Below are 23,990 nucleotides of genomic sequence, written 5' to 3' on the forward strand. Positions count from 1 at the left end.
CTTGGCGACACCGACATTCTGGCATTCAGTGTGGTCCAACAGAACGTCTGCGGCGATGGAGACAGGCGGCATCTGGGCTGCCCAACACCACCAGCTACAGGCGGCCACCGAGTCTTTGAAGTGTGGCTATGTGACTGAGGGACAAAATGTTTCATTGTGTTTCACTGTAACTCATGTACTTGCAAACAGCGATGTGTGCTGGACAGTGCAGTGCCGCATGCTTGGTCTGTGGGCCTCTTTCCTCCCTCCGCCTCCACTCTGTCAGCACATGCTATGGGCTGTCACTTCAAACTGTTACCCCCGTCATGGCTGGGACCTGTGTCTCAGCCCCCATCGCCTCTCACCTGAGTGGTTACAAAGGGAGCAGGTGCAGCCCCCGCGTCCACCTTTGCTCCTACAGTCTCTTCTCAGCTCGGCAGCAAGAAGGATCCTGCCCAGCTGCACAAATGTGTCACCCCTCTGACTTCCCAGCTCACAGCAAAAGCCCTTCTGAGGCCTTAAGAAGCCCCATTGCGGCCGGGCGCGGTGGCTCAAGCCTGTAATCCCAGCACTTTGGGAGGCCGAGACGGGCGGATCATGAGGTCAGGAGATCGAGACCATCCTGGCTAACATGGTGAAACCCCGTCTCTACTAAAAAATACAAAAAACTAGCCGGGCGAGGTGGCGGGCGCCTGTAGTCCCAGCTACTCGGGAGGCTGAGGCAGGAGAATGGCGTGAACCCGGGAGGCGGAGCTTGCAGTGAGCCGAGATCTGGCCACTGCACTCCAGCCTGGGTGACAGAGCAAGACTCAGTCTCAAAAAAAAAAAAAAAAAAAAAAAAAAAAAAGAAGCCCCATTGCCTCTTCCCCTCCCTCCCCCTCCATCATTACTCTCCGCCCCACTCCACTGCAGCCACTAGGTCCTCACCTTGCCTCCTACCCACCAGGCAGGCTCCCAACCCAGGGTACCTGCAGCTGCTCTTCCCTCACCCCCCGCCCCACTCCACTGCAGCCTAGTACTAAGTCCTCATCCTGCCTCCTACCCACCAGGCAGGCTCTCAACCCAGGGCACCTGCAGCTGCTCTGCCCTCAGACACCCACCCACATAGCTCGTTCCCCTACTTCCTCCAGTGTGTGCCAAAGTGTCATCCTCCCTGACCACCCCATTGAAAACTTCAGCATCAGCCCCCACCCGGCACTCCCTCCCACCTTCCCTGTTTCTTCAACGTTCATCTCATCCACACAGAATTTACCTGCTTACCATCTTCTCCCCCTGAGAGCACGAGGAGGGCAGGGATTTTTGTCTGTGTTGTCCACAGAGGTATTGACCCAGAGTGCTTGGCACAAAGTGGGTGGTCCAGAAATATTTGATGGATCAATTGATTTGGCCAAGAGGTGGGCCAGGAAAGAGGTGACCTCTAACCGAGGTAGAGGACATCCTCGCTGTGAAGAACACTGGGTTCTGAATATAGCATTGTCCAGGATGTCAAGAGACCCAGGCTCAAGTCCACCAAATGGCCTATGCAGGGCCCTTGGCGACTGAGTATGTTTCCTAATCTAGAAAGTGGGAAGACAGAGCTCCGTCTTGCCTCCCTCCTCGGGTAGCTGAGGACATCATGACATCATAAGTGCAGAAGCCGTGTGTGGGCCCTGGGAAGAGGGGAAGGGGTGTCCCGGGCATCCTGATGAGGATTCCCCAGGCAAGCATTTGGGAGGAGGTTAATTGAGGAAACTGACAGCTGCATCCAACTCACTGAGAGACGGTGGTGGCCAACTGTAATTCTGCGACACAAAACAGCTTATTCTTGCAGGCCTTCTCATAGGGCAGCTGTAACCAGACAGAGAGAGTCCCGATTAGCCCAGGCCCCGCCTTCCCCGGCAGCCCTGCCTCTGGCTCTTCTCCTTAGGACGCTTAGGGCTGTGCCTCCTGCTCCCCCTGAGAAGTACAGTTTCAGGGAGGTGAGGGGTGCAGGCTGGGATTGTCCCCAAAGAACAGGGACTGTGACATTCCTGGGTGACATTCCTGGATCTGTCCTATAACATGGGCACACTGTGACCCAGTCCTCTGGCCAAGGTGAAAACTGGGGTGACCTTCACGGAATGTTAGCTGTGCCCATTCCATTGACATCATGCGAATTAAGCAGCAACACACAACTCACGCCTTTGCGCATTTAGGGAGCAGACACCTATGCGAAGAGAAGCTTCCTTAGTCTTTTCGGGTGTAGGCAGGAATGGGGGATACCTAGCCAAATATTGTCAAGGTCCAGGCCTTGGAGGTTCTCTTCCTCATGGCTAGTCATCTGGTTTTTGTTTGTTTGTTTGTTTGTTTGTTTGTTTTCAGACGGAGTCTCGCTCTGTTGTCCAGGCTGGAGGGCAGTGGCGTGATCTCGGCTCACTGCAACCTCTGCCTCCTGGATTCAAGCGATTCCCCTGCCTCAGCCTCCCAAGTAGCTGGGATTACAGGCATGTGCCACCACACCTGGCTAATTTTGTTTTTTGTTTTTTGTTTTTTTTTTGAGACGGAGTCTCGCTCTGTCACCCAGGCTGGAGTGCAGTGGCTGGATCTCAGCTCACTGCAAGCTCCGCCTCCCGGGTTCACGCCATTCTCCTGCCTCAGCCTCCTGAGTAGCTGGGACTACAGGCGCCCGCCACCTCACCCAGCTAGTTTTTTGTATTTTGTAGTAGAGACGGGGTTTCACTGTGTTAGCCAAGATGGTCTCTATCTCCTGACCTCGTGATCCGCCCGTCTCGGCCTCCCAAAGTGCTGGGATTACAAGCTTGAGCCACCGCGCCCGGCCTAATTTTGTATTTTTATTAGAGAAAGGGTTTCGCCATGTTGGGTGGTCCAGAAATATTTGATTAATTAATTAATTTGGCCAAGAGGTGGGCCAGGAAAGAGGTGACCTCTAACTGAGGTAGAGGACATCCTCACTGTGAAGAATACTGGGTTCTGGATATAGCATTGTCCAGGATGTCAAGAGACCCAGGCTCAAGTCCACCAACCACCAGGTTGGTCTCAAACTCTTGACCTCAGGTGATCCACCCGCCTCGGCCTTCCAAAGTGTTGGGATCACAGGCGTGAGCCACCATGCCCGGCCTGGCTAGTCGTCTCTGTAAGCTAACTATTTCCCTTGCAATCTTGCCTACACATAACCAACGAATTCTGAAAGCCACATTTCAAAAGGCCCCATGGAGGTTGAAAAGCTCCAGTGTGTGTTTAAAAATTCCAGTGTTCTAACGTAGCTGGGTCTGTTTTTGTATTATGAAGGAAGGCAGCCAGTTCCTCGGCTGGACAGCCCCTGCGCTTCGCACTTCTCTCCCGGCAGCCACCTCAGCAGCTTTCTGCAGGTCTGTTCCCATGGCCTAGGGTGGGAATGAGAGCCCAGGGCTTGAAAGGAAACTTTCTACTTCCTGCGGAAGGGGGACGCCATTTGCAGAGGTCAAAGCGTAGAGCTCTCTCTAAGTGGGTCAACAGTCTCATGCAGGGTTTTTTGTTGCATTTTTAATATAGCCAAGTAGCCCGATCTCTTCCACCCAGCCCCAGCGAAAGAGAATGGGGTTAAGCCAGCTAAACTCCCAGCTAGAACGCATTCTCTGGTAACATCGGTGTGCCTAACACCACGTAATTTTTCCTCACCCGTTTTATACAGGGAATAAATTTTTTAAAATCTCTTTGCCAGGCCGGGCGCGGTGGCTCACGCCTGTCATCCCAGCACTTTGGGAGGCCGAGACGGGCGGATCACGAGGTCAGGAGATCGAGACCATCCTGGCTAACACGGTGAAACCCCGTCTCTACTAAAATACAAAAAAAATTAGCCGGGCATGGTGGCGGGCGCCTGTAGTCCCAGCTACTCGGGAGGCTGAGGCAGGAGAATGGCATGAACCCGGGAGGTGGAGCTTGCAGTGAGACGAGATTGCGCCACCGCACTCCAGCCTGGGCGACAGAGCGAGACTCCGTCTCAAAAAAAAAAAAAAAATCTCTTTGCCATAGCATAATAATCATCGCTGGTTAAGGAAAGACACATAAAGAGATGTTAAGCAGGATACACTCTCAAGGCATCTCACCATAAAATGAGATGTGCTTATTGATGCCACAGGCAAACAGCACTAGGCATAGGACAAATCCACAAATCCTGAGATGGTGTACAGAGAAGAACACACTTTCCTTCTGTGATGTTCCAAACAGAAAGCAGAGGCAAGTTTCTGCTTTCATGGGAAAGCAGACAACAAGCAAATACATGAGAGAAACAGGGAAATACTACGTATTGACAAGGCTGTGCTAAAAATTAAAATACCGTGGGCCAAGCGCGGTGGCTTATGTCTGTAATCCCAGCACTTTGGGAGGCCGAGGCGGGTGGATCACTTGAGATCAGGAGTTCGAGACCAGCCTGGCCAACATGGTGAAGCCCCGTCTCTACTAAAATTACAAAAATTAGCCAGGCGTGGTGATGCACGCCGGTAATCCCAGCTACTCGGGAGGCTGAGGCAGGAGAATTGCTTGAACCCAGGAGGTGGAGGTTGCAGTGAGCCGAGATCGCACCATTGCACTCCAGCCTGGGCGACAAGAGCAGAACTCTGTCTCAAAAACAAAACAAAACAAATGCATAACCTGAATCTAATTATGAAGAAACATCAAATTGAGGAACATATAAAAGGACTGGCTTGTAACCTTCAAAAATGTTAATGTCATTAAAAGACAAGGAAAGACTGAGAAACTCTTCCAGATCTTTAGGAGACTAAAGATATAACTATAGAACGCTATGAATGATCCTGGACCAGAACCTTTTTTTTTCTTTTGATATAAAGGATATTAATAGGACAACTGACAAGATTTGAATAAAATTTGTAGATTAGATAACAGCATTTTATCAATGTGAATTTCCTGGTTTTGATTATGGTACTATGTTAAGACGATACCTTAGTTTTTAGGAAATATATATTGAAGGTTTTGTTTGTTTGTTTGTTTTGTTTTGTGTTTTGTTTTTTGAGACGGAGTGTTCTGGGACTACAGGCATGCACCACCACACTGGGCTAATCTTTGTATTTTTTAAATTTTTATTTATTTATATTTTTTTGAGATGGAGTCTTACTCTGTTGCCTAGGCTGGAGTGCAATGGCACGGTCTTGGCTCACTGCAACCTCTGCCTCCTGGGTTCAAATGATTCTCCTGCCTCAGCCTCCCTAGTAGCTGGGATTACAGGTGCCTGCCACCACACCTGGCCAATTTTTGTATTTTTAGTAGAGACAGGGTTTCACCATGTTGGTCAGGCCGGTCTCGAACTCCTGACCTCAGGTGATCCACTCGCCTCAGCCTCCCAAAGTGCTGGGATTACAGGCGTCAGCCAGGGTGCCCGGCCGACAAAGGTTTCTTATGACACTACCCGCCTGTCTAAGCTGCACTGATGGGCACCTGGAGGAGAGGTTAGGGTACAGGTTTGGTGGGGCCATTCAGCCTGAAGGCCCTGGCAGGGCGTGAACAGGCAGGTGCACCAAAGGGCATCCTCTCTGCAGTGCAAGACAGGACAGCTCCGGTCTAGCTCCCACAAGGGACCCCCACCACAGCGCCATCACAGCCGCTTGCCACATGAGGTTCCCAGGATGCATGTGCTTTATTAAATATGTAGCAAGCGGTGGCCGGGCGCGGCGGCTCACGCCTGTAATCCCAGCACTTTGGGAGGCCGAGGAGGGTGCATCACGCAGGTCAGCAGATCGGAGACCATCCTGGCTAGCACGGGTGAAACCCCATCTCTACTGAAAATATTAAAAAAAATTAGCTGGCATGGTGGCGGGCAATCTGTAGTCCCAGCTACTCGGGAGGCTGGAGGCAGGAGAATGGCGCGGAACCCAAGAGACGGAGCTTGCAGTGAGCTGAGATCGCGCCACTGCACTCCAGGCTGGGAGACAGAGCGAGACTCTGTCTCAAAAAAAAAAAAAAAAAAAAAAAAAAAAAAATACACACACACACACACACACACACACACACACACACACACACACGTCAAGCGCTTTTGTGAACATAAAGGAACAAGCACCGGGGCAGACGGAGACCTGTGTTGCCCATGAGTCCTCACTCATGGGTACACATTAACACCACTGTAGGTACTCAGTTTCACCATGTGTACAGTGGGGCCCAAATGCTGTCTGAAGACATTCCTTCCCAATTCCAACATTCTTGGAAGTTAGGGGAGCAGGTGGTTTCTGTGGGATGGGCTCTCAAGAGGGCTGGGTACTGGCTGTGGGTAGTCACCTGGAAGATGGCAAAGGTCTCAGCGTAGCGGTCCAGGATGGGCTGGGGATGGTCTGTCTGTCCCTCAGGGGTCTGGAGCTGGTAGCTGACCTTGACACTGGCATTGGAGAAGCAGTCCTCCTCATGCAGCTGTGGGGTCACCATGAAAGGCAGGGTTAGAGTTCGATGTGGGGGAGAAGACGACAACAAGAATGCTTTTTTTCTTTTTTTTTTGAGACGGAGTCTTGCTGTGTCACCCAGGCTGGAGTGCAGTGGCGCGATCTTGGCTCACTGCAACTTCCGCCTCCCAGGTTCAAGCGATTCTCCTGTCTCAGCCTCTCGAGTAGCTGCAATTACAGGCGCGCGCCACCACACCCAGCTAATTTTTGTATTTTTAGTAGAGACAGGGTTTCACCATGTTGGCCAGGCTGGTCTCGAACTCCTGACCTCAGGTGATCCACCCGCCTCAGCATCCCAAAGTGCTGGGATTACAGGCATAAGCGACCGCGCTCGTCCATCATTTTTTTTTTTTTTTTTTTTACATAAGGTCTCACTCACTCTATCACCCAGTCTGGAGTGCAGCAGCATCATCATGGCTCACTGCAGCCTCAACCACCTGGGCTCAAGAAATCCACCCACCTCTGCCTCCCAAAGCACTGGGATTCCAAATGTGAGCCACCGCGCCTGGCAAGAATACTTTCTGCTTTGATGTTGTCATAAGAAGAAATAAACAATAAAAGTGGTGAGTCAGAGGTCCTAAGCATCTTCCAAATAAGCCAGGCTGAAGGGACATGTCCTTCAAGCAAGCTGCCAAGTGCTTTGGGAAAATCTCCTTCGTTCTACTATGGTTTTGTGTCTCATGGCTCCTGTGGTTCTCACCCCAATCACAAAGGGGTAAAGAACTGGCTCAGACAGTAAGGAAGAGTCACAGCCACACTTGTGTTGATCAAGATCTTTCTCTCTTTTTTTAAGACGAAGTCTTGCTCTGTCGCCCAGGCTGGAGTGCAGTGGCTCAATCTCAGCTCACTGCAACCTCTGCCTCTTAGGTTCAAGGTTCTCCTGCCTCAGTCTCCCAAGTACCTGGGACTACAGGTGCATACCACCATACCTGGCTAATTTTTGTATTTTTTTTTTTTTTTTTTTTTAGTAGACACAGGGTTTTACCACATTGGTCAGGCTGGTCTCAAACTCCTGACTTCAGGTGATCCACCCACCTCAGCCTCCCAAACTGCTGGGATTAGAGGCGTGGGCCACGGCGCCCAGCCAACCAAAATCTTTCTCCAAGCAACATGGAGGACATATTAGAGAGGTAAGAGAGAAGATAAGGAGATTGCTTAGCCTACCATTTGCCACTGTCTTTGTTTAAATGAGTCTTTCTGCCACCGTAAGAGCCTTGAGCCCATGGGAGTAAGGGAGCATGATTCTCTCGTAGAGGATGTGATTAAGCCTTTATTTAAGGAAGGCTGTAGACTTGCTAGAAACTTTCTTAATCCAATTAATAATCACTTTGGGGGTAAATGTGTATTCAGAAGAATAATTCATGCGTTTGTTTATTGGAACACACGATCCAGATAGATCCAAAGTTCTAAGATCCTGTCAGGCTTTGAATCCCGACATGCTATTTTTTTTTTTCCCATGTCTCTGGGCACCTTTGCCAGGAGTAAACCTTTCTAGATGGTCATTTCTATCTTTTTATTTCTTCCTCTCAGTTGTTCACTTTTTCTGATGCCAGTTGACATTCAGGCCCTCCGTCCTAGTTATTATCAGGTGAGGTCGGATAACGGATGCCAAGAACACCTGGCATTCCTGAGGTATTACCAAGAAAAACGTCAGCAATGACAGCATCTCCATCTTCCATGCCATTATGTGGCTCTTGATTTATTATTATTATTATTATTATTATTATTATTTTGAGATGGAGTTTTGCTCTTGTTGCCCAGGCTGGAGTGCAGTGGCATGATTTTGGCTCACTGCAACCTCCACCTCCCGGATTCAAGCGATTCTCCTGCCTCAGCCTCCCAAGTAGCTGGGATTACAGGCACGCGCCACCATGCCCGGCTAATTTTTGTGTTTTTAGTGGAGACAGGGTTTCACTGTGTTGGCTGGGCTGGTCTTGAACTCCCGACCTCAAGTGATCTGCCCGCTTCGGCCTCCCAAAGTGCTAGGATTACACGCATAAGCCACCGCACCTGGCCTGTTAGGATTATTTCAATCACCTCATTTGTAGGGATGGGTATGTGCCCTTCACTGCGTTACCTCAAATCCTTTCTCAATGACACAGACCCCTCCAGACTCCCATCCAAACCCCCCCACTTACCTCTCCCTCTGTGGGCACGAGCAGGAGGTCCTCACAAAGACGGGACCCGCTGCTCCACTCCCTCAGGCAGCCCAGACAGCTTCTCCCGTCTGAACACTGCAGCCTTTTCCTCTCCTTCCCCACATCTACGTCCAGCGTGAAGTTGAGAAATGCCCCGCGGAGACCTGGGAATGAAGACCAGACCTTCCCGGTGAGGTGGGGATGAGCCGGCTGCAGACAGAAGGCCCCCAGCCTGCCTGAGGTTCCTTGTAGCCGCTCCTGAACAGTGTCCCCATGCAGGTACTTCCCTGGGGCTGGACTCCTGCATCGCTTTTTCAAAGATATTTTCTCACTGTCTGCTGACACCTGACCAGGGCCTCTGAGTGCTCCAGCCCCAAACCTGGAGCGGCACGTTCCCAGCACTGAGTCAGCCTTCCTGAGGGAAGGAGGGCTCGGGAAGTGGGTTGAGATTGACGAAGAAAACAAGGAGGAAGAGAGACAATGAAGAGAATGGAGAGGGAAAGAGGGAAACTATGGAGGGAGAACCCCAGGACGGCAGAGCTGGAAGCACCGTGGAGATTCTGGGGCCGCCTCTCTTACTGTTCAGAACAGAACTGGCTCAGCTAAGGAAAGACACTTGCCCAGCGTCGCACAGCCCAGCGAGCTCTGTGTCCTGGAAGGGACAGGCCTGTCATTTTCAACCCCCAGCTGGGATAATAGCCTTCTGCTTTGGGAAGGCCACTTCACCCCAGGAGACTGCTCTCCGCCGGGTGGGAGGCAGAGACCATCTCAGAGACTGCTCCTGGGAGGTTAAACCTCGGGGACTTGCTGAGGAATCATTCTGGGGGAAGCTCTTGGGTGGACTATAAATACCTGGGCTGTGAAAGCCATACCCGCCACCTCCTTTCTGGAAACAGTCTCCTAATGAGTTTCAGGTAAGGAAAGAGAAACCGGACCTCCGCCAGGTGATCCCATCCCACCTGGGCCAGAGGCACACAGTGAGGAGGGAAGGGGAGAAGTCACAAGTCAGAGAGAAAGAGGAGGGTGCATCTCAGGAGCCCCTGCACACACGCACACACGTGGGCACGGAGAACTGGCTGCCTTTTTCTGAGTCTTCTTTTCAGAAACTCAACCCTTCAACCCTGAGGAAGGGTTCCAACGTCCCTCTTCCCAACAGCGTCAGCTCTGAACCCCGTCCGAGTGTGGATATAACCTCAGACCACCCTTTCTTAAGGCAGTTTGCATTTAACAGAGCCTGGAGACAAAGCAGCTAAGCTCTAATGGGGGATTTCAAGCACCAGGACCTCAAACCAACACCCCCCCATCCCAGTACTTTTTCCCTTCCCCTTACAGAAGCCAAAAAGGAAGGAGCATGACGCCAGGCAGGAGTCAGCTGGACCACGTTTTACCTGACGCAGAGACTGTGGTCACAGAGCTGATTTCGAAACATAAACGGACATTCACGACGCCGTTGAAGCCGATGGGCAGTGCGCTGGGGGTGAAGGCCATGGAGACCTCCAGGCGAACCACAGGCCGGGAGCTAAACAAGACAGCAAAGAGGATGGGAGAAGTGACTGCCCGGCTTCTGGGTCAGGGCCTGGCTGATTGGTTCATGCATTCAGTGGGTCTCTATCAAACATGCCCACATCCAGGTGCTGCCCTGAGTCTCAGGGCACAAGGGAAAGAGACGAGTTTCTGCTTTCGTGGGAAAGCAGACAACAAGCAAATAAATGAGGGAAACAGGGAAATACTATGTATTGGCAAGGCTGTGATAAAAATTAAAATATTGTTGGCCGAGCACGGTGGCTCACGCCTGTCATCCCAGCACTTTGGGAGGTCGAGGCGGGCGGATCACCTGAGGTCAGGAGTTCGAGACCAGCCTGGCCAACATGGTGAAACCCCATCTCTACTAAAAATTCAAAAATGAGCTGGGCGTGGTGGCGGGTGCCTGTAATCCCAGCTACTTAGGAAGCTGAGGCACGAGAATCGCTTGAACCTGGGAGGCAGAAGTTGCAGTGAGCCGAGATCATGCCACGGCACTCCAGCCTGGGCGACAGAGTGAGATTCCATCTCAAAAAAAAAAAAAAAAAAAAAACTGTAATAAGGACTGAGGGCTACTGAGACTGGTGGTCAGAGATGGCGTGGCTGATGCAGGGGCATTTCCGTTGAGATTGTTAACATGAAAGATCTGGGGAAGGGCACGCCAGGAAGAAAGCATAGCCAGTGCCAAGGGCCTGTGGCAGGAACACTTTTGGTTTGTTTGAGGAGCACAAAGGTCAGTGTGCCTGGAGCCTAATTAGTGAGACAGAGGATGCGAGGAGGAGATGGAAATGGAGGGGCAGGGACGGCCAGGCCACAAAGAGCCCTGTAAAGCCATGGTAAGGAATTGGGATTTTTCTCTAAATAGGAGCTGTGGAGGGGTTTCAGGCATCAGAGTGAAGGAATCGGGCTCCCGCTGCGTGGAGAATGGAGTGCAGGGGCTGGAAGCAGGGAAGGCTGCCGCGGCAGTGTCCAGGAAGGGAAGACAGTGCCTGTGCTGGGAGGCGGTTTGGAGGCAGAGCCAACTAAGACGCATTGATGTGATGGAGAGGAAGGAAAAAGGGGCATCAAGGATGACGCCTAGGTTTTCATCCTGAATTTCTGGGTGGATGATGGTGCCATTTGCTGAGACAGAAAGCCTGAGGGCAGGACAGATTTGGGGGAACGAAGGGTGGGGGGAAACAAGAGCTTTGTTTTTAGACGTGTTCACTTCGGGATGACCATGAGCGGCAGCCCAGAGAGGTGCTGGGTAGAGAGCAAGTCTGCGGCTTGGTGGAGAGGACGGGACAGACGGGCGCTCCATGAGCTCATTTACAGCCACAGGACTTGATCATTTACTGAGGGATGGGGCACAAAAACTCTGCAATTCTTGGCCAGGTGCAGTGGCTCATGCCTGTAACTTTGGGAGGCAGAGGTGAGTGGATCATGAAGTCAGGAGTTCAAGACCATCCTGGCCAACATGGTGAAACCCTGTCTCTACTAAAAATACAAAAATTAGCCAGGCGTGGTGGCAGATGCCTGTAATCCCAGCTACTCAGGAGGCTGAGGCAGAGAATTGCTTGAACCCGGGAGGCAAAGGTTGCAGCAAGCCGAGATTGTACCACTGCACTTCAGCCTGGGCAACAGAGCAAGACTCCGTCTCAAGAAAACCAAAACAAAACAAACAAAAAAAACTCCACAATTCCGAATAATCATAGCCATCACTGAGCACTGTGCTAAAGACTTTGCATATATTCACTTGCATGATCCTCTTAGCTCTGGGACGCAGTGCTCTTATAATTCCTATGTAAGATTTTAGAATTAAATAACCTGCCCAAGGGCACACTGAGAGGGCTGAGAGCCGAGGTTCAAACCCAGACGGGCAGACTCCAGAGCCTGTGCCCCCAACCACAGTGCTGGCTCCCTCCCTCGGTGCCTAATGTCTGCATTGAGCTATTTAGAGCAGGACAAATGGGTGAGGCTGGGCCTGGGACCCCAGAAAGCAGGACAGAGCCCTACCGGAACACAACCGCCCGGCCCAGAGTGCCCACGGTGATGTCGGCAAGGCCGTCGCCACTGATGTCAAACCCACCAGCCACGGACATGCCAAAGTACTGGAGTCCTGGGGCTACCGCGGAGGCTCTGATCCACTGTGGAGGCAGAAACACAAGGCGTGGGGTGAGGGAAGGGAGGGAAATGGAGCAGGGAGTTCTTTCATGTTCTATACCAACCAGCATTGCAGGCGCCATCCAGCCCCAGGGAGCCCCCAGTCTAGAGCCAGGAAAGAGGGGGCAAGCTTTCCCAGAGGAAGTGGCATTTGGGTGGAGCCTCAAAGGGCAGGTGGGACTTGACAGGGGAGAGTAAGGGAAAGAGTGAGGCATGGGGAAAGAGCAGGGCCCTCTGAGAAGCAGCCAGGGCCAGGGACGGGGTGGACCGCAGGGGATTGGGGTACAAGGAGGCTTGATGTGGGGCTTGGGGGTGGGGGTGTCAACAAAGGTTCAGTTTTTTTGAAGCGACATAATCAGGATAATACTTTAGAAATGGCACTGAAGATACGGGGTGGAAGATGGAGGGGAGGAGGAAGCTGGGTGGGCTGGGAGAGGGATGGCAAGGCCTGAACTGGGACTGCAGCGGTGGGGATGGAGAGAAGGGGCTGGACTTGGGAGACAGCTAGAATCATGAGGACGTGGGGACTGACGGGCTGTGCAGGGTGTGAGCACGCTGGGGACCCTCTGAGGTTTCTGGTGTTGGGGGTGGAGGAGGATGAGGACTCAGAGGAGCATCAGGTCTGGGGGAGCAGGCTCTCAGATGGGCCACACGGGCAGGAGTGAGATGCCTGGGGCCATCCAGGTGGAGGTTCTCAGGAGGAGCTGCAGGTGGGTGAAAGTGCCCGTAACACATGCAGTGTGAGAGGCTGGCGAGGGAGCCCTGGGGAATGAGAGATAAGGCAGAGAGGTGGCTGGGTGGGAGACAGGAGCGAGGGACAGAAAGAGAGGAAGCAGGGACCCGAAGCAGCTGGGTGGAAGGAGAGGGTATAGGCCAGGGAAGGAGACAGGTACCACCACAACCTCCCCTCAACCTGAAGGGGCTGAGCTGAGGCCCTGGTCTGGAACCTCCCACCAGCCTGAGGGACTTCTTTCTTTCACTGGGCACTCCCAGCCCCCTGACACCTGCCCAGCACTTAGGACTGAAGTCGACTTGGGGCTTGGTCATCATATCTGGGAGAGGTCAGAGCCCCAGAGGAGAGGAAGGAGAGGGCCCCATGGGTCACCTGCGAGGGGCTGGCGGAGAGGCCGTCCCAGTGTCCATTGTAGATATACACACTGCCGAAGCTGGCACCATCACCTGCCCCGAAACCTTCCAGGGGGGCCCCGATGGCCACATCTGTGAGCTTATCCTGACTGATATCCCCCACAGCTGCCATGGCAAAGCCAAAGCGGGCACTGGCGAACCCGGGGTGCCCACTCAGTATGCGTGCCAAGGAGAAGGAACCATCCTGTAAAGCAAGCAAACAGCTCAGCCCCCAAGAAGGGGCGCTAGGTGCCCACTCCATTGCCACCCAGGATGCACGCTCACTGGGCTGGTGGATTCTGATTCTCTAGCAGGGAGCCTGAGCCCCAGAAAAGGCCAGGGACCTTCGTAAGATCACACAGCATGAGGGGAAAGCTGGGGTCCTCCCACCTTGAAGTTCAGGACTCAGAGCCTGCCCTCCTCTACTTCCACGGGCAGGGGTGCATTGCTGCAAATGGGAGGCCTGGGTTTCACTCGTGGCTCTGCCACATACATGCTAGGTACACTTGAGCAAGTCTCGGCATCACTGAGGCTCACTGAGCCCCAGTTTCCTCATCCGTAAGATAAGAGTGGCAGCTACCTCCCATAGTTGCTGTGAGAAACAAATGAGATCCTGGACTAAATGGGCTTTGCCACCCATGCAGCTGTAAGAAATGTTATCGGCTGGACGCAGTGACTCAGGCCTGTAATCCCATCACTTTGGGAGGCCGACATGGGCGGATCACGCAGGTCAGAGATCCAGACCATCCTGCCAACACGGTGAAACCCTCGCCTCTACTAAGAAATACAAAAAATAGCCGGGCCAGGTGGCAGCTCTGTAGTCCCAGCTACTTCCCGGGAGGCTGAGGCCGAGAACATGCGGGAACCCGAGCGGAGCTGCAAGTGAGCTGAGATCCGCCACTGCACTCCAGCCTGGCGACAGCGACCTGGGCCTCAAAAAAAAAAAAAAAAAAAAAAAAAAAAAAAGAAAAAAAGAAAAAGAAAAAAAAAAAAAAGAAATGCTATCGGCTGACGAAAGTGACTCCAGCCTGTAATCCCATCACTTTGGGAGGCCGAGGTAGGTGGATCACCTGAGGTCAGGAGTTCGAGACCAGCCTGGGCTAACATGGCAAAACCCCATTCCTACTAAAAATGGCTGTAAAAATTCCGCCGGATGTGGTGGCAGGTGTGCCTGTATCTCAGCTACTGGGAGGCTGAGGTGAGAATCACTTGAACCCAGGAGGTGGAGGTTGCAGTGAACCGAGATTGTACCATTGCACTCCAGCCTGGACAACAGGGTGAGACTCAGTCTCAGAAAAAAAAAAAAAAAAATGCTGGGCTGCGGCTCATGCTCAAATCCCAGAACCTTTGGGAGGCCGAGGTGGTGGATCACCTGAGGTCGAGTTTAAGACCAGCCTGACCAAGGGGAGAAATTCCCTGTTCTATTTAAAAATACAAAAATTAACCAGGCGTAGGGAGGCATGCCTGTAATCCCAGCTACTCGAGTAAGCCGAGGCAGGAGAATCGCGACCTCCAGAGGCAGAGGTTGCGTGAGCCAGAATACGCATTGCACTCCAGCCTAGGGCAACAAGAGAGCTAAACTCTGTCTCAAAACAAATAAACAACAACGAAAAGAGATATTAGAGATATTATCATCAACGACTGCCCTTGGGTAAGAAAGTGGGTGCGGAGAGAGATGCCGCTGCCCTGCCCAGCCGCCATCCAGCCTGAGCACCTCCCCATCACTGCCCACTGGTGCCAGGCAGAGCCAGGGCACTCCCAGCCTCCATCACCTCTGTGCCAGGCTGAGTGCCACAGCCTTATCAAGCTCATGAAGATGGAGACTCTCCCACCTGCTCACTGAGACGGTACACGTAGACTCTGCCTTCTTCTCCATGAACATGGTAAAATGGAGCAGCCACCAGCAAGAAGTCCGTGGTTCCATCCATGTCAATGTCCACAGGGCACAGCTCAGAGCCAAAATAGGACCCCATCTACAGCCCGGGAGGAACTCAGCTCACCAGGAGCCCCACTCCTCCACCCCTCAGCAAGGCTACACCGTGCCCACGTGCTTCCTGGACCACCTGGTTTGGGTCCTTACATATCAGTTTGCTCACTGAGAGTAATAGGAGAGCGAAGAAGCAGCCCAGGCCCCACAGCGGAGGAAACTGTGTAGCAATCAGACATGCAGAGCCCTTGAGCTCCACTCAGGAGCCTGAGTTTTACCCGGCCTGGGCCCTGGCCCACTGTGCACCCTGGGACCCACCCCTTTCCCTTGGGGCCTTCAGATTCCCCATCCGTCAAAAGGGGTGGGAGCTTTCCCCAGTGGGTACCTGCTCTCCCTCTAGCACTGGCAGGAAGCTGGTCTCTGTGCCCTCCTTCTGGAGCTCAAACACGGCCCCATGATGTTTGTACCGTGGAGCCCCCGCGACGTAGGAGACGCTGCAGGTCTTGTGCAGCACGGCCACAGCATAACCTGGGGCAAGGGTGGGATGGCTGTGAACACACCGTGTGCTCCCACCTGGCCTCTCTTTTGGCCCCGGCACCTTCCCAGTCAGGCCTTCAAAGTGGCCTGGGGAGGGGGGTAAAATAGGAGAGACTGTCTTTCTCACTATATTAAAGATCTGCACCAGCGAACACTCTCCCTTTGCCAGTCACACACATCCCCATCAACAGAAGTGATGCACACACTGTCACGTATGCAGCTTTGCTCAAAACACTCGTTCGCACACATCTACTACCCACGCTCACACACACACCCTAGGAGGACTGAGAAGAGGCGTGAGAGGATTGCCCACCACTATTATTATTTTTGTTTATTGATTTATTTTTGAGACAGAGTCTCGGTCTATAACCCATGCTGGAGTGCAGTGGCACAATCTTAGCTCATTGCAACCTCCACCTCCTAGGTTCAAGAGATTCTTGTGCCTCAGACTTCTGAGTACGTGGGACTACAGGCGTCCGCCACCACGCCCAGCTAATTTTTGTATTTTTAGTAGAGACAGGGTTTTGCCATGTTGGCCTGGCTGGTCTCGAACTCCAGACCTCAGGTAATCCGCCCGCCTTGGCCTCCTGGGATTACAGGCGTGAGCTACTGCACCACTATTATTGATGGAGAGGCCCCGCCTTCCTGTGGGCGGCTGCTCTGCCTGGTGTACCTGATAGGCCCTGTCCCTATCCAGGAGGCGGTAATTCTCAGCCTCAGGGTCCCTAACCAGGGCCCGCCCCTCGGCCCATGTGACCGACCAGGTCTCGCCCCCATTTGGAAACCTCAAGTACAGCCCAATGCGCAGCCTCGGTGTCCCCATCTGGGCCTCACCCTCACCCAGGTGATCTCCAGGCCCCCTCCTTCCCAGGTAATCTCCAGGCCCCGCCCTCTTCCAGGTAGCCCTCAGGCCCCGCCCTCGCCCAGGTAGCCTCCAGGCCCCGCCCTCACCCAGGTAGTCTCCTGGCCCCTCGCTCCTCAGGTAGCCCCCAGGCCCCACCCTCGCCCAGGTAGGTCCCGCCCTCGCCCAGGTAGCCTCCAGGCCCCGCCCTCACCAGGTAGCCTCGCCCCCCCAGGCCCTGCCCTCTCCCAGGTAACCCCAGGCCCCGCCCTCACCCAGGTAGCCCCCAGGCCCCGCCCTCACCCAGGTAGCCCCCCAGGCTCCCCGCCCCACCCAGGTAGCCCCCAGGCCCCGCCCTCACCCAGGTAGTCTCCTGGCCCCTCGCTCCTCAGGTAGCCCCCAGGCCCCACCCTCGCCCAGGTAGGTCCCGCCCTCGGCCAGGTAACCCCCCAGGCCCCGCTCTCACCCAGGTAACCCCAGGCCCCGCCCTCACCCAGGTAGCCCCCTAGGCCCTGCCTCACCCAGGTAGCTCCCCAGGCCTCGGGCCACCCAGGTAGCCCCAGGCCCCACCCCTCACCCAGGTAGCCCCCCAAGGCCCCGCCCTCACCCAGGTAGCCCCCAGGCCCCGCCCTCACCCAGGTAGCCCCCAGGCCCCCGGCCACCCAGGTAGCACCCAGGCCCCGCCCTCACCCAGGTAGCTGTACTGCGCAGCCTCCCCGTCCGCCACCGCCGCCGTCTGGTTCAGGAAGCGGCCCCGGCGGCTGCGTGTGTTGTAGAGCAGCGCGCCTCCGGACCAGTCAAAGGCCCCGACGGATGCACGCCGAGCAGCACCTGCCGCTGAAGGGGACGGGGATGGGGCCCAGATGAGTGGGAGGGACCCAGGGCCGGGCCACGGTGGCAGCGGGTCTCCAGTTCTGGGCCAGCGCGGCTAACCTGGCTGGGAGAAGGGGGGCGTTCGGTGGCCTAGTGCCCGTCTGGCCAGAGATGCAGGTGCGAAGGTGAGATGGCCAACCCTGGGCTCCTGCCTCGTGCCCTTGCACTCCCGCCTCCGGGAGAAGCAAGCAGCTTGGTTGGTAGGCTGACCCAGGCCGAATCCTGTTGACTGGTCTGTATTCAGGGGAGCAACTGGATGTTTGAGCACACAGAAAAAATCCACCTCCTGTCATCAATATGGCCACACTTCTGTCTATCTCAGTGGTCCAGATTAAGGTGAGCAGGCAGAAATATTTCCTTTTATCCTAAAATGGCTCTTTCAGGCCGGGCGCGGTGGCTCAGACCTGTAATCTCAACACTTTGGGAGGCCGAAAGTGTGATCACCTGAGGTCAGAGTCTCGAGACCAGCCTGGCCAACATGGTGAAACCCGCCTCTACCAAAAAATACACAAAAATTAGCTGGCCGTGGTGGCAGGTGCTTGTAATCCCAGCTACATGGGAGGCTGAGGCAGGAGAATCACTTGAACCTGGGAGGCGGAGGTTGCAGTGAGCCGAGATTACACCGCTGCACTCCAGCCTGGGCAACAGAGCAAGACTCTGTCTCAAAATAAATAAATAAGTAAAATAAAATGGCTCTTTTAGAGGAATCATCACAGGGAGAGCAGAGCCCTGAATGGGAGGCAGGAGTCCCTGAATCCTAGGTGTTCTGGGCCCCTTCCCAACGGGCGAGCCTGCCTGGGGCGGAGTCAGCCACATACCTCATCCAGGATCTGAGCACTGAAGCCGATCTGTGCCAGCTGGTAGTGAAGGGCGTCTCCAACCGCGCCTGCAAGCCAAGAAGCCCAGTGAGACTGCTGTGGGCCGAGGTGAAGGGAGAAACGGAGGCAGGGGACAGTCCAGCTTGGCCTCAGGGAACCATGCTTGGTGTAACAGGAAGGGCACCCGGTTGAAGGTAGAGACCCAGGTTCTCCTTGAGCAACTACTGTCTGGGCAGTTCGCTCTCTCTTTCTAGGCCTCAGTTTCCTCGTCTGGGAGCTCCTGGGAGAAGGGACTACGCTCCAGTCATCCTTGTTTCTCCAGCACCAGCTCAGTTCATCAGAACTTCATGGAGATTCTGGGACGCAAGGAGGTTGGAGATATTGTTGCCTTCTTTTTTTTGAGACAGTGTCTTGCTCTGTTGCTCAGGCTGGAGTGCAGTGGCTCAATATCAGCTCACTGCAACCTGTGCCTCCCAAGGTCAAGTGACCTGTTGCCTTAGCTTCCCAAGTAGCTGGGAATACAGGTCACGCACCACCACGCCTGGCTAATTTTTTTTTTTTTTTGAGACGGAGGCTTGCTCTGTCACCCATCCTGGAGTGCAGTGAGGCGATCTTGGCTCACTGCAACCTCCGCCTCCTAAGTTCAAGCGATTCTTCTGCCTCAGGCTCCTGAGTAGCTGGGATCACAGACGTGCACCACCACGGCCGGCTACATTGTTTTGTATTTTTAGCAGAAACAGGATTTCACCATGTTGGCCAGGCTGGTCTTGAACTCCAGACCTCAGGTGATCCACCGCCTTGGCCTCCCAGAGTGTTGGGATTACGGGTGTGAGCCACCACACCCGGCCCCAGCTAATTTTTGTTTTAGTAGAGACAAGGTTTTACCATGTTGCCCAGGCGGGTCTCGAACTCCTGGCCTCAAGCGATCCACCCGCCTCTGTCTCCCAAAGTGTTGGGATTCCAGGCGTGAGCCACCACACCCGGCCATTGCCTTTTTAGACATAGAACAGCTGAGGCTTAGAGAGATGATGGGAGTTGCTCAAAGAAACCACATGAAGATAGGACAGAGGCAGGGCTGGAGCACAGGCTGGGGTCTCCTGTGGTGGCGTGGGTCCCGGAGCCCTCACCTTCCATGCTGATGATGTTGTACCGCAGTTTGCTCAGCAGCCCATCCAGCGCCATGTAGTTAGTCACCTTGAAAGCGTGGGTCTCATCCGGGTCTGAGGCTTACGATCAGGTTGAGTTCCCTCTCAGTTCTAGCACTCTTAAATTCTTCTCCCACCTGCACAGGGGGCCTGGGTCAGTGAGTCAGCGCCTCGAGGATTCCCCAGGCCCAGGAAGAGAGCTGAGCCCCTCCCCCTGGCCTCTTATCGATTTGCCTGAAATTCGATGATGACTCGGAATTTGCTGACGATCTTCCGGACATCTTCCCTCACCTTCGTTCTTCTGTTCTCCAGGCTTCTCCACCTGGTTCTGTTTTAATTCCCTGAAGTTCTCTTCCCTCTCACCTGGTTCTGTTCCCCTGTCTCGCTGGCATTCTGTTCTCTCTGTCTTTGTCTCTGTTCTCCGTCTCACCTGGCCCCTTCATTCCCCTATCGACCTCCTCCCCACACCTGGCCCCTCTGTTCCCCTGTTTTCATCTGTTCCCCTGTGCCCGCTTTTTACCCCTCTTGCCTGCCCTTCTGCCCCTGTGCCCATTCCGTTCTCTGTTCAGCCCTTCTGTCTCTTTATACATCTGTTCTTCCACTCCAGGTCTTCACCCCTTGTGTCTCGGCGATCTCTGTTCTTCATCTTGGCCCTCTGCCTCCCCTGTGCCCTAGGCCAGCTACTCCCGTTTGTCTGGCAGGACTCAGCTCGGCACCACGGTCCTCCAGGAACCTTCCTTGGTGCGTTTCCTGTGGGCTCTCCCGTCACTATTTGGCCAGGAAGCTGTGACCACCATGGGGAAATGGGCCCTCTCTGGGATGACAGGGCATGGGGAGAAGGGGAGTGTTTGCGAATAGAACAGGGTCTGGATAAGCTGCTTACAGAGAAGCCCCCATCGACAACCCTGACTCCTCCCCACCCCAGGCTGAGCAGGGTCAGGAGGGGCCTCCCGGCTCCTGGCTCTTACCCCAATGGCAAAGCGCTCAACACCATGCATTTTAGGGGAGTTGATGACTGTCGTAAGGTCGAGGGGGTCCTCGAATATGCCACCATCGGTGAGCACCACCATGACCTTGGATGCCTTTCTTCTGGAGCCGTGGCTTGAGGTGAAGATGTTGTCTCTGAGCAGGGGAGAGTAAAGGAAGAAGAGAGCTTTGCCAGAGGCATGACCGACTCCAGGACAGACTTCATTCTCTGACCTGTATTAGAATGGGGAGGGTTCACAATCCTCCCAAAAGGCCCAAAGAAGGGGGTGATGCCCCCTTAAGTCACACAGCGAGGCTAGGCAGAGGGAGGGCTGTAACACAGGTGTTCTTGCTTCTCACCTGCTCCCATCAGAAAGGTGCTGGCTGGCAGTCTATTCCTTTTGTGTGCATACAGGAAGAGTAATGACATTAAAATGATAGATAATACTCACATGGCGTTTATCATGTGCCAGGCACTGCTGTAAACACTATATATATATAAATTTTTTTTTTTTTTTTTGAGACGGAGTCTCGCTTTTTTGCTCAGGCTGGAGTGCAGTGGTGCCATCTCGGCTCACTGCAAGCTCCGCCTCCCGGGTTCATGCCATTCTCCTGCCTCAGCCTCCTGAGTAGCTGGGACTACAGGCGCCCGCCACCATGCCCGGCTAATTTTTTTTTATTTTTAGTAGAGATGGGGTTTCACTGTGTTAGCCAGGATAGTCTTGATCTCCTGACCTCGTGATCCACCCGCCTCGGCCTCCCAAAGTGTGGGATTACAGGCATGAGCCACGACGCCCGGCCAACACTGTATATTTTAACCCATCCAACCGCCACAAAATCTACCAGGTAAGTGCTATTATTTGTCTTTCTTTTTTAGAGACAGCATCTCACTCTGTCACCCAGACTGGAGTACAGTGGTGTGATCATGACTCACTGCATCCTTAGACTCCTGGGCTCAAGCAGTCCTCCTGCCTCAGCTTCCTGAGTAGCTGGAACTATAGGCACAAGCCACTGCTCCAAGCTGTGAGTACTATTATCATTCTCATTTTATTTATTTATTTTATTATTATTATTTTCTTGAGAGAGATGGAGTCTCACTCTGTTGCCCAGGCTGGAGTGCAGTGGCACCATCTCAACTCACTGCAACCTCTGCCTCCCGAGTTCAAGCGTTTCTCCTGCCTCAGCCTCCCAAGTAGCTGGGATTACAGGCACCTGCCACCACACCCTTTGTATTTTTAGTAGAGACAGAGTTTCACCATGTTGGCCAGGCTGGTCTCAAACTCCTGACCTCAGGTGATCCACCTGCCTTGGCCTCCCAAAGTGCTGGGATTACAAGTGTGAGCTACCGCACTCAGCCTATTTTTCTCATTTTTAAAGTGAGGAAACGGAAGCCCAGGTCACAAGGTCCTTCAGTTTGCCCGAGGTCACACAGATACAAACCAGAGCTGAGATCTGAACCCAGCCAGCCTGTCCACCAAGCACTCTGCTCTCCTGCCTCTCACAAGAGGAAGTCCTTGGAAGACTTTTTGGAAGACAGTCTTGAGGTATCATCCCTCACGTTCTCTCTCAGCCAGGGAAAGGCTGGAAACCTAATTCTCTTCTGCAGTTCTGTCCAGCCACTTCCTCCAAGCATGATGCCACAGAGACTCTGGGCATGGCCAGAATAATTCCTGCAGCCCCCACACTCACAAGACATGTTGCATGGCTGAGGCAGTCTTGGTGACACTCCCCACTTGAGTGATATTCTGGACTTTGGCGAGGGAGGCCATCACATCCTGGCTGTCCCGAAGGTCAAACTCAGTCTGGATCACTCCTCCGTATTGCACCAGGGCAAAGTTGCACTGCAGGGGATGGGGAGGAGGGCAGGAGGTTGGAAGAATTGCCACCTCTGCCCCTGAAATGGCTCCCCCTGGAAGCAGCAGAAAAATCCACTCCTTCTACCTTATCCCTGGGCAGAAAGAGATGCTAAGGCAGAGCAAAATCTCTAAGCGAGTGGGGGTGGAGAAGGGTGCGATAGTAATGGCCCCCAATGAATCACAGACTTCTCCCTAGCTCCCTGTGTAGTCCCCTCCATACTGACAATGCGATTGGCCGTGTGACTGGCTTTGGCCAATGAGGCATCAGCAAATGTGATATAATTAGAGACTTGAGCTGGGCGCGGTGGCTCAAGCCTGTAATCCCAGCACTTTGGGAGGCCGAGACGGGCGGATCACGAGGTCAGGAGATCGAGACCATCCTGCCTAACCCAGTGAAACCCCGTCTCTACTAAAAAATACAAAAAACTAGCTGGGCAAAGTGGCGGGTGCCTGTAGTCCCAGCTACTCGGGAGGCTGAGGCAGGAGAATGGCGTAAACCTGGGAGGCGGAGCTTGCAGTAAGCTGAGATCCGGCCACTGCACTCTAGCCTGGGAGACAGAGCGAGACTCCGTCTCAAAAAAAAAAAAAAAAAAAAAAAAATTAGAGACTTGAAAAATACTTGCATGCATTGGATCTGGCCCTCTTAGAATGTTGCTGCCATGAAAAATTTGGGCTGGCCTGCTAAAGACACATGGTCCAGACAAGTGAGTGAGGTCATCTTAGGCCATCCAGCCCCAGTCAAGCAACCAGATGCCTGCAGCTCCAGGGTAACTCCAGGCAAGATGGACAGAAGAACCATCCAGCTGAGCCCAGCCCAAGTATCTGACCCACAGAATTGTGAGCAAATGTGGTGATTGTTGTTCTGAGGTAGGGTGATTCTCAGCAATAGATAAGTGATAACCAGCTCTTAGGAAAGCCCACCTCAAAACACTTTTCATAGAAGTTCCTCATCATGTTGGAGATGAAGTCTTTGGCTCTCTGAAAGTCTGGGGGATCAATGCTTCCTGAGCCGTCCAGGATGATGGCAATCTCGGTGCCTGGCCAAGACAAACAGGTCAGGAGTGGGCATGGGATGTGAGGGCAGCATGTGTACGGTACATGCCCCTGTTGTAGGCCTGAGGGCTCAATTCAGGGAAGAAGTTGGAGAACCTCCCAAGTGGGAAGCTTTTTTTTTCTTTTTTTAATGGAGCTTTACTCTGTTGCCCAGGCTAGAGGGTAGTGGTGGGATCTCGGCTCACTGCAACCTCCGCCTCCCGGGTTCAAGCAATTCTCCGCCTCAGCCTCCTAAGTAGCTGGGACTACAGGTGCACACCACCATGCCTGGCTGATTTTTGAATTTTTTAGTAAAGTCGGGGTTTCACCATGTTGGCCAGGCTGGTCTCGAACTCCTGATCTCAAGTGATCCGCCCACCTCGGCCTCCCAAAGTGCTGGGATTACAGGTGTGAGCCACCATGCCTGGCCCCAAGAGAGAAGCTTTTGTCTCCCCCTTCAAAAAGAGAGCTAGAACCTGGTCAGGCTTTGCTTGCTGTGTGAGCCATTCCCATCACTACCACTCTCTGAGCCTCAGTTTCCCCATTTATAAGATAGAGTGGGTGGAGCTGGTACTGGTCAGGCCTGTAAAGTCCAGCCACTGCTCCCCATCTCAGACTGAGGCACCCCTCACCCTTGGAGGCTGCCAGCCTAGGGGTTGGCTCTGATAGACTCAGAGCAACCCAGA

At 53.7% G+C, this 23,990-nt stretch overlaps 1 protein-coding gene across 1 annotated transcript in view; it reads right to left on the reverse strand.

Annotated features, from left to right (window-relative positions):
- ITGAE (integrin subunit alpha E) overlaps positions 1-23,990 on the reverse strand; it is an 82,113-nt gene that overhangs the window by 23,467 nt on the left and 34,656 nt on the right. Inside the window, 16 exon segments of the mRNA XM_021928547.2 lie at positions 1,733-1,806; positions 6,226-6,354; positions 8,522-8,685; positions 9,910-10,040; positions 12,038-12,168; positions 13,290-13,514; positions 15,142-15,282; positions 15,622-15,764; positions 17,305-17,428; positions 17,431-17,451; positions 18,306-18,373; positions 19,433-19,532; positions 19,534-19,587; positions 20,419-20,572; positions 22,106-22,257; positions 23,194-23,309. Coding sequence (XP_021784239.2) covers positions 1,733-1,806; positions 6,226-6,354; positions 8,522-8,685; positions 9,910-10,040; positions 12,038-12,168; positions 13,290-13,514; positions 15,142-15,282; positions 15,622-15,764; positions 17,305-17,428; positions 17,431-17,451; positions 18,306-18,373; positions 19,433-19,532; positions 19,534-19,587; positions 20,419-20,572; positions 22,106-22,257; positions 23,194-23,309 — 1,927 coding nt within the window.

This window comes from Papio anubis, chromosome 17 (assembly GCF_008728515.1).
Source record: "Papio anubis isolate 15944 chromosome 17, Panubis1.0, whole genome shotgun sequence".
In the NCBI taxonomy this organism is placed as follows: Eukaryota; Metazoa; Chordata; class Mammalia; order Primates; family Cercopithecidae; genus Papio; species Papio anubis.